At 43.7% G+C, this 9,868-nt stretch overlaps 1 protein-coding gene across 1 annotated transcript; it reads left to right on the top strand.

Moving 5' to 3' along the window:
• Positions 1–3,691: 3,691 nt before the first annotated feature.
• Positions 3,692–9,482, top strand: LOC123112884 (synaptotagmin-2). Its single transcript, XM_044533981.1, has 13 exons — positions 3,692–3,934; positions 5,363–5,492; positions 5,821–5,919; positions 6,032–6,082; positions 6,170–6,293; positions 6,858–6,976; positions 7,070–7,171; positions 7,254–7,328; positions 7,706–7,782; positions 7,862–8,108; positions 8,208–8,561; positions 8,665–8,796; positions 9,057–9,482. Exons 2-13 carry the CDS (start codon positions 5,382–5,384, stop codon positions 9,183–9,185), a joined length of 1,620 nt encoding a protein of 539 aa, XP_044389916.1. The 5' UTR covers positions 3,692–3,934; positions 5,363–5,381; the 3' UTR covers positions 9,186–9,482.
• Positions 9,483–9,868: the final 386 nt, after the last annotated feature.

Below are 9,868 nucleotides of genomic sequence, written 5' to 3'. Positions count from 1 at the left end.
GCATAAAGGCACTCTGAGTATGACTGATGATATCCAATAGGATTAACTTCAATCATACAACAATGCTTTCTAATATAACCTTGTACACAATACTACACAAACTGATTAGTCTGAACTGAGTTACCTTTTTGGAGAATTAACCTTTGGGATCATCACAATTGTTGTATCGTTCCAACCAGTCGATATAGAACATGTATTTATTGCATGTAGGACCTCTTCTGTCAGATCATCTCCCATCATAGACCAAAACCTTTTGTCAAAAATAGCATGAAGGCCATCACGGCTAGGCGCTTTTAAATCACCAATATCAAAGAGAGCCTTCCGAACTTCCTCAGCCGAATAAGGTGCGAGAAGAGAAGCATTCATCTCATCGGTTACCTTTTTTTACCAACAAAATAACCACGGAGTTCGGTTGGGTAACTTCTGAGGTAAAAAGTATAGAGAAATACCCCTCAATGTGGTCTTTCACTCCCGTGCCTTGCACCCAAACACCAGTATCATCAAGGAGTTTCTTGATCTGGTTTCTCTTCTTTTTGGCCGTTGCCGCATTATGGAAGAAAGAGGTGTTACAGTCCCCATGCAGAAGCTAATTTGCACTACCACATTGTAACCAGTAAATTTCCTCTTGTTCCAAAAGATTTTCAATGAGGACAAGAATTTCCTTCTATCGTGCTTGAGTATCTGCATTCATAGGTCCCCTTCGTAGCTTCTTCAAGTCTTTTTTTTAACTTATTAACTCTTCTCTTCGGACCCTTCAGAGTATCACCATCCCATATATTAGGTCCGCCTGTACTGCCCGTGTACGCTCAGCGAGAGATGGTCCAATGCCCATCAACTTCGATTTATCCCATATTGTATGAACAATTTCCGTAACTGTCTCCTCTTGGAGCCATCGAGCTTTAAACTATTTCACTCGACCCCGCGGACGGTTAAATAAATTTCCATCAAAAATTTCCGTGCCCAAGATGAGGGGCCGATGATGAGAGTGTACATGTTCTTCGTTTATGATTGCGGCTTTGGGAAATTTGTTTGCCCATTCTAAATTACATACAGCACGGTTGAGTCTCTCCCTTATTTTGCCTCTCCTTCAAGTGAAAGGATCTCCAATGTATCCCATGTCCTCCAAACCGCACTCTCTCAAACAATTACGAAATTCTCTCATCACTGTATTTGATCTAGCATTTCCCCCTTCTTTCTCATAGGAATACAAAATTTCATTAAAATCACCCATGAAAACCCAAGGGTACGATGAACGGTTGTGTAACTCGCGTAGATCATCCTAAGATAAATGCTTATCGTTCCACCAAGGATAACCATAAAATCCCGTAAAACTCCATCCACAAAATCGTCTTTCATAAGCAAAATATCAATAAAATGCAAAGACAAGTAGTTCAACTCGACTTTATTATCCTTATGGTAAAATAATACAAGCCCACCAGCCTTTCCATCGCTCTCAACTAGAAACATAGAATCAAAGTCTAACTTACATCATAACTCGCCAACTTTTGTTTTATTAAGATGCGACTCTGAAAGAAAGATAAGATTAGCACGAACTCGCCCTTGAAGATCCAAGAGCTCATGAACTGTCGTGGATGACAACATCCCACGATAGTTCCATCCTATTGTTTTCATTTCCCCTGGTGGTCCTCCCGATCAAAGGCCGCCGATACAACGTTTTCTTCCTCCCGTCTCCTATAGACTCCCTTCTCTTCTCTAGATAGTCCATCTCTTTCCCTTCCACCTCCTTAGCAGTGTGAGTGACCGAACCATCGCCCCCTAACAGTTTCCAAGCGACCCACACACGCACACTTACATGAGATATTTAGATCATTGTACAACATGAACTCTGCACTGTCATTACTCGCATTCTCAAAAGAAAAAACTATGTTAGTTAAGTAGGGTTTTCCTCATTTCTCATTTTTGAACTGAGCGAGGACCCCCTCGTACCCTCTCGCGTCGCCTCCCCTAGGCGACGCTAGGAGCCCCAAACCCTAGCGCCGCTAGCCTCCCCTCGCGTCTACTCCTGTTGCCGGCGAGGTCCGTGGTGGCAGCGGGCCTGCGCCAAACGCGCTAGGGCAGGTGGTGTGCTGCTGATCTCCCTGAGGCGGCAGGGGCGCTTCTGGTGTTTGATCCGCGAGCAGCATGTGGGGCGGTGTCCCAAGGCTGTGCAGGGCGGAGCTGGAGCAAGGGGATGGCCTCTAAACTGAACATGTGGCCGTGCAGGTTACCGGAGTAAGTTCAGCTAACAGTGAAGTCCGTTTTGAACCATGAGGTTGTAGAGACTAACATAAATGAACCCCATGTTTAAATCCCTGAACTTGGTACCCTGAATGGGAGATTGAGGAAGAAGATAAAATATAACATGTAGCCCCGTGTGGTTAGTGAGAGAAACAACCAATCCCGATCAGGATTGTCCCTCCAAACAAGTATAGGATCAGTCTAGGGTTTAGAACGGCCGAGATTGAGGAGTATAGAGTACCAACTTCCTGGATTTAAAGGTAGGGGTTCGTTTTTGTCATCCTCTACAACCTTCCAGTTTAAAACCGAAATCACTAGTTAAGGAGTACTCCTTGCGGAGATCACTCCAACTTCCCCAGGTTGCGACAAGTGGCGCGCTGTGCGCCACTTGTCGCAACATGAGAGTTTTCCCTTTTTTTGTAGATCCTTTTATTCAAAACGTTTTATCTCTTAAATCGTGCGTCCAAATTTCGAACCGTTTTCGCCGTTGGATTCCTCGCGCCGAGATCTTCAAAACTAGATCCCATGTTGATAGATTTTGACAAACTTTTTTTTCACAAAAAAACCGGACGGAAAACCGAACTGGGAGCACGGTTTTTTCCCTTTCCGAAAGAGGCACGGCCGTGACTCTCGCAAAAGCACAACCGTGCCTCTCGCGGAAAAACCGTGTCTCTCACGAAAGAAAAAAAAACAAAAAACACGTTTTTTCGTTTCCGAGGAGGCACGGCCGTGCCTCTCGCGGAAGCAAAAACGTGCCTCTCGTGAAAGAAAAAAAAACAGAAAACATGTTTTTTTCGTTTTCAAAAGGCACGGCGTGACTCTCGCGAAAGCAAAACCGTGCCTCTCGCGAAAGGAAAAAAAACAGAAAACACGTTTTTTTCCGTTTCCAAGAGGCACGGTCGTGCCTCTCGCGAAAAAAACGTTTTTTTGCGCAAATTTTTTTTCCCGATTTTTTTTGGATCGAAAAGCTAGGAAAGACCGGTGAAAAACCAAAACGTAAAAAAACCGTTTAAAAAGCCGAAAACGCGTGCGAAAAAATTTAAAAAAAATTCCGAAAGGAGCTCCCAGAGCGCGACATGTGGTGAATGGCTGAGAGCGCGCCAAGTGACGCTGATCGTTGCGAGGCTCCTGAAAGAGCGCTCGTTAATTAGTTGCTCCCGTTTAAAACAGAGTTCACTCGTTCAGGTACTGAACCTTTGACACGAAGGTGGACACTCTGCCATATGGCATTTCATAAATTAGCGATTCACGGAGAGGCCGGCTGAGAAAACAAAAAAGGGACTCACGGCACGGGGCGCGCGCATCGCATCGCCGCCGTGTGCGCGGAGCGGATGCGCTCGTGCCCGTGCCCTGGCCCGCACGCCAGTGACACCGAGCGCCCTCGCAGCTCAATAATAATAATAATCGTCTTCGATTAGCGGTGGGCCCCGGCCGGCCCCCACCGCTAATTAACTCCACCGCGCCCGCCCGGGATCGCGGCCGCGTGTGCCGCAACGTGCCGAGCGCCCCATGCACCAGACGTTTCCTCCCACCCACACACCCACACACGCACGCCCATTCGATCCCTCCGCCCCTCGAAATCCCCTCCCCGCCGCGTTCCATGGCCGCGCGCCCCGCCTCCTCCGCCCAGACACTCTGGTGACCGACGCCGCACGGACCGCGACCGCGACCGCGACACCCGCCGCCGGCCCCTCTGGTTCGTCCTCTCTCCTCCGCTCCCTCCCTTCCCCTCCTAACCGTTTCGGGCCGCCCCACGCGCGCGCGGCCGCTGCCCGTGCCCGCCGGTCCTTCGGTTACCCGTCGTGCCCGGGTTCGGCGGCGGCCGGGTTGTGGCCGGCACGCCCGTGCCCCGCCGGGCCGGAGGTTTCGGATTCGCGGAGCGGGCGTCAGTTCTCCGGGCGGGGGTGTGGTGCCGCCGTCGGTGGGTTCGTGCGGGCTTCTCCGCGCCGGATGCTTACCCAGATCCGCCTCCCGCGACGCATCCCGTGGCGCGGGCTCATCGCGTGGTGTCGTTTGGACGCCTGATTCGTCGGTTTGGTAGTGCGTTTGTGCGTCGATCTGCTCTGTCTGATGCGCCCTGATGTTTCATTTTGCTGTCATGGTCAAATCGTGTTTAGTCAGGGCATGCATGTTCGTGAATCGATAAATGCGGCAACCTTGGTTGTTTCTCCAACTGGATGTAGTTGAATTCTTCTAAGCAGCACGGATGTGTTGTTTGGGCGGCAGCTCTCCTTCAGATTGCTTCGTTTGTTTTTTTAATAGCTCGATTCTACCTAACATATTTTTTATGAAGAAATTTTCATATTGGGTAACACTGAGATGACCTATATTGTCTGATAATTGCCCCATCACTTACTTTTATTGACACTTGCAATTTACAATCCATGATCCGATCCCAAAGAAGAAACCTGCCTTGAAGGCAAAGATTAAAGTACCAACGTGACCCTTGAGCAAGGACAATCTCCAAAAGTGCCACCACCCTTTTACTCCACCATGCAACTTGGTAGAGCCACCCTATATTATTCTGAAATCCGTGGGATCAGCTCGAAAGCTACAGCTATTCTCCTTGCGCCCCCAAGTACCTTTATCTATGTATTTTCAGGACGACTGGCATCAGCTATGCTAAGTTTTTTTTTATATCATTAACCCCCGCCTATCGTTTTCACTAATTTGAAAGAGCCTTTCGCTTAGTATTTTGCGATATGTGGTCTGAGGCATTTCTTCCATACTGTGGTGGAATCTGCACTGATGGGTTCCTCCAGTTTTAATTTGAGAACTGCTTTATGTTAACTTTCAGAATCGGTATAGATATGTTTGTAATTAGAAGAACTACTAGTATAAATCGGGGATTGTTTCATGCCATCTGTATAAATTTGAAAGGGTACAATAACAATAACAACAACAGCAACAAAGCCTTTTGTCCCAATCAAGTTGGGTTAGGCTAGAGATAATGCCCTACAGAAACCCATCTGAATAAATTTGAACAGGATATTTGCAGAAAATAAGAATGTTAAAAACTGGTATTAGCTTTCTCTGCTTGTTCCTTGGCAATTTATAAATATATTTGATCTTTTAATTTGTTTGGTTTTGCAATTTCTGATAGAAAGCTGCCATACATTTTAAGGTCTTAAAAACAATCAGAGATGGGCGTAGTCAGCACGGTGCTTGGTCTCTTTGGATTTGGCTTTGGATTCTCTTCTGGTATTGTTATCGGTTACTATTTCTTCATATACTTCCAGCCAACGGATGTCAAGGTGTGCAGTTTCTTTCACCGAACCTCATTTTCTTTGTATAATCATCATTTTATGTTGCTGTATATGAATATAGTTGTGCTACAATAACTGCTTTGTTAAAAAATGTCTAATTATTTTGACTGATGTGATCCCGGGAGGCCGTATACCTTAAGCTTATACTCCCTCCGTCCCAGAAAGGTTGCCTTAGATTTTCGTATCTAGAAAAATCTAAGGCAACCTTTCTGGGACGGAGGTTGTATCTCTTTGTTCGGTTTATAACTGACATATGATGTTCATGGTCAAACCCAGTACTACATGATGGTAATGTTTGTTCCTGATTACTTTTCAGGACGTCGAAGTTCGCCCACTTGTGGAATATGACTCAAATTCTTTGGACGGAATCCTTCCTGAAATTCCTATGTGGGTCAAGAATCCTGACTATGATAGAGTATGCTTCCCAAAATTTTAAGCTTGCAACTAATTTTTTAACAAAAGCATGTATTTAAGTTGTAGCAGTTCACAGTTCTTTATATCCTCACTTCCTTGCTTTTTGTTGTTAGGTTGATTGGCTCAACAGGTTTCTGGAATTGATGTGGCCCAATCTTAACAAGGTACTTGATGCTGTTGATTACTCTGACGTAAGATGTTTATCTCTGATTGGCATTAAAGCTTATGTGCTATATGGTTTTGTCCTTTAGGCTATCTGCAGAATGGCGCAGGATATTGCAAAGCCAATTATTGCTGAGAACTGTGAGAAGTACAAGATAGATTCAGTTGAGTTTGAAACACTTACTCTGGGTAGTTTACCGCCCACCTTTCAAGGTTAGTAGCATTTCTTAGGCATAAGGCGCCAGACACTGTTCTCTTTACTCACACCAGGTCCTGCTTTAGGGCAAAAACAAGGTTTCTGCTTCGTAGATTTGTGTTCTTATCCCCCCTTAACACAAATGGATAATGCAGCTATATTTTACATGGTCTCAGACTTTCTTCTGAACTAGAATATCAGTGTGAAGAATTGTGCATGAATTTGTGAACAGATGCATGCTCTTTATATGGTGATTGTCGTGTTCAGTATCTGAACTGCAGTTGTATTTATACGTTTATGTGCAATCAAACTGCCATCCATCGATCAAGCGGTTATTTGGGAACCTACTATAGCTTCAGATGTGCAATATGTAGAGATTGCTATCACTCCAGTTAATCTGCTATATGTTGTCTATACCATAGTACATTGCAATTACACTTGAAAAAAGCCGTCGCCCTTCGATCTTCTTTGTAGAATTAACGATATTATGATTTTCTAGTTTCTACTTGTGATTATGATGTGCTTTTAACACTTCATGTGCTGGTGTTACATTATGTTTTACATTTGATGTCCTCCCCCAGGAATGAAAGTCTATATCACCGATGAGAAAGAGTTGATAATGGAACCATCTCTAAAGTGGGCTGCAAATCCAAATATCACTGTTGTTGCGAAGGCCTATGGGTTGAAAGCAACTGTCCAGGTATTAACTGCTTCTGTCTTGATATGATAAGTATGTTTTGTGGTTTGTAGAATTTAACATAGTGATTTACTTCTTTTTGTCTTGTTCTTTCAGATTGTGGATCTGCAAGTCTTCGCATCGCCTCGTATTACTCTGAAGCCGTTGGTGCCTACATTTCCTTGCTTTGCTAATATCAGTGTTTCTCTCATGGAGAAGGTCTGGTAATTAATCGGTTATATTCTTACTACCCTGCTGATCACTTGCTTTAGCTTTTTACTAGTTATAATTTGTTTTGCAGCCACATGTTGATTTTGGGCTCAAACTATTCGGAGCAGATTTAATGGCTATTCCTGTTCTTTACAAATTCGTTCAGGTATTCCTGACTCCTGTTCTGAATCTTCTCATGTTTAAGCTTCTTCATTCTTGTCATATACTTGATTTAGGTGTTGGTTCTAAATTGAATTATTTCATCTGTGTCTCTGTAACATTGACATCAAATTTGTTGTATGTATGCCACTGTTGCTTGTAGTAGTCTATATGATGCTCGCGCAAAATGACACCACATTGTCGTGTATCTAAGTCTTGATTTTCTGCCTTGTAGTGTGATGTCAATAGTGTATATTTGTTTTTTTGTGTGTCTTTGCTCACCGCAGTCATGCTGCATCTCTCAAACCTGAGATGTGGTGTCTAGCTTTACCCTATCAATGAAAATATTTCGTTATTCGACTAATCTGTTTTGTGCATTTGCAGGACACCATTAAGAAGCAAGTTGGGAACATGTATCTGTGGCCAAAGACACTAGAAGTCCCTATAATGGATCCCTCAAAGTATAGTTTTGATCACTCTGTAGTTGCTTGTGTAGGGCTTTTAAAATATGTGTTGCTAATGGCTTCTGCATATTGACAGAGCATCAAAGAGGCCTGTTGGAATTCTACTTGTGAAGGTTGTAAGAGCTCAAAATCTGAAAAAGAAGGATCTGCTGGGTAAATCAGATCCATACGCGAAACTTAAGATGACAGATGACAAGCTTCCATCCAAGAAAACATCAGTGAAGCGCAGCAATCTCAATCCGGAGTGGAATGAAGATTTCAAATTTGTCGTGACAGATCCAGAAAACCAGTCGCTGGAAGTTGATGTCTTTGACTGGGAACAGGTATGGCTTCCTTTGTTCATGAAGTCCGCAGTTGTTTCATTTTGTATACGTTACCGAAGACAGTAATTTCCAGCTAAGCTATTTCATTGACATTTCTAGGTTGGGAAACATGAAAAGATGGGCATGAACATGGTTCTGTTGAAAGAACTTCCCCCAGAGGAGACTAAAGTGTTGACTCTTAACTTGCTGAAGACCATGGATCCAAATGATATACAAAATGAGAAATCTCGTGGTCAGATTATTTTGGAGGCGACATATAAGCCTTTCAAGGAAGAAGATATGGAGAAAGAAAACGTGGATGGTGCTGATGAAGTGCAGAAAGCTCCAGACAATACTCCAGCTGGTGGTGGGCTGCTTTTTGTTGTTGTTCACGAAGCTCAAGATCTTGAAGGGAAGCATCACACAAACCCATACGCAAAGATAATCTTTAAAGGAGAAGAGAAGAAAACAAAGGTATTTGTAACTGTAGTATATACTAGATGCTTACACATAGCTATTTAGAATGGTTATGATGTGTTCTCATGCTTTATGGCACTTGAATTTCTCTCTGTACTAGGTGATCAAGAAGAACAGGGATCCACGATGGGAGGATGAGTTTGAGTTTGTTTGTGAGGAACCACCTACAAATGATAAATTGCATGTTGAAGTCCTAAGTAAAGCTGGAAAGAAAGGAATATTGCATGGCAAGGTACGGTATTCTACAAGAAATGCTTGGCCCTTAATTGGTCTGGTAATTCACTACAAGCATTTGGTTGCTCCGCAACTTGATTAGGAGAAATTTTCATAACGGAGAGCCTCAAAATTTCAGTTCGCTGCAGATATTTGATGCTTTTAATCCTTCAGTTTCTTTTGATCTTGAGAGTTTGACTAACTCTTTGTCACGTCTTGATACAATGCCTGTGCTGTCTGAAATTGTTTAAGCTTGATGCTTATATTATGTTGTTACAGGAAGCCTTGGGCTACATTGATATATCCCTGGCAGACGTGATCAGCAACAAGCGGATTAACGAGAAGTTCCATCTCATTGACTCGAAAAATGGGCAGATTCAAATCGAGTTGCAGTGGAGAACTTCATAGAAGCTGTGAACAGGGTGCCAAAATGCTGTGGCATCACAAGGTACAGGGGGGTTCATGCATGAAGCAGATTGCGAATACCTGTAATGGACTCCATGTAGATATTGCTTCTTCTCTAGAACACCTGCTTGATCTTTGTTGAGATTTTCTGTCAATTATTCGAATTTTTCTTCAGAACAACGCAGGCTTGTTAATCGACAGCACAAAACGGAATTACGACTTGTTTGTGGTGACAGGGTTCTCGCCCTTACAGATACGCTTATGGTTTGAACAGATTAAAATTTTATTTGTTCTATTTTATGTTTCGAATGCACTTTGCACCACCTGTGTGCACAAAACACCAGGGTTGACATCTAAATGCACAGCGGGTGGTACAAATTTGACGCACGCAAGGATGTGATATCTGGTGTTGGATGCGAAATTATTATCCCTGTTGTTCATTGCAATTCGTGTCAATTGACGTTGTGCGAACTGAATGATTTACTAGCAGTAATTTGTGGATGGAGCACATCTGCCCCAAATCTCAGATTGCTCCCCCACTTACTGGATAGTGTTAAAAGGTTTTTCCTGCATGCCCGCATGCTACCAGACTGAATTTCTCATCAGTAGTTTTCCCAGCAAGTTCTCTTTAGTGGTGTCCCCAGCAAGTTCTTCCCATCAATAGTCCAAATTGAATTTTAGGCCGT

This window comes from Triticum aestivum, chromosome 5B (assembly GCF_018294505.1).
Source record: "Triticum aestivum cultivar Chinese Spring chromosome 5B, IWGSC CS RefSeq v2.1, whole genome shotgun sequence".
NCBI lineage: Eukaryota > Viridiplantae > Streptophyta > Magnoliopsida > Poales > Poaceae > Triticum > Triticum aestivum.
The sequence above is the reverse complement of the archived record's forward strand: the minus strand, read 5'-3'. Positions and strand labels throughout refer to the sequence as shown.

Excerpts from the sequence above, each read along its gene's own strand:
- LOC123112884 (XM_044533981.1), top strand. The coding sequence starts at position 5,382 with ATGGGCGTAGTCAGCACGGTGCTTGGTCTCTTTGGATTTGGCTTTGGA. Across the intron at positions 6,083-6,169 it reads TGTGGCCCAATCTTAACAAG|GCTATCTGCAGAATGGCGCA; the intron begins GTACTTGATGCT and ends TTTGTCCTTTAG. Across the intron at positions 7,783-7,861 it reads CCTATAATGGATCCCTCAAA|AGCATCAAAGAGGCCTGTTG; the intron begins GTATAGTTTTGA and ends GCATATTGACAG.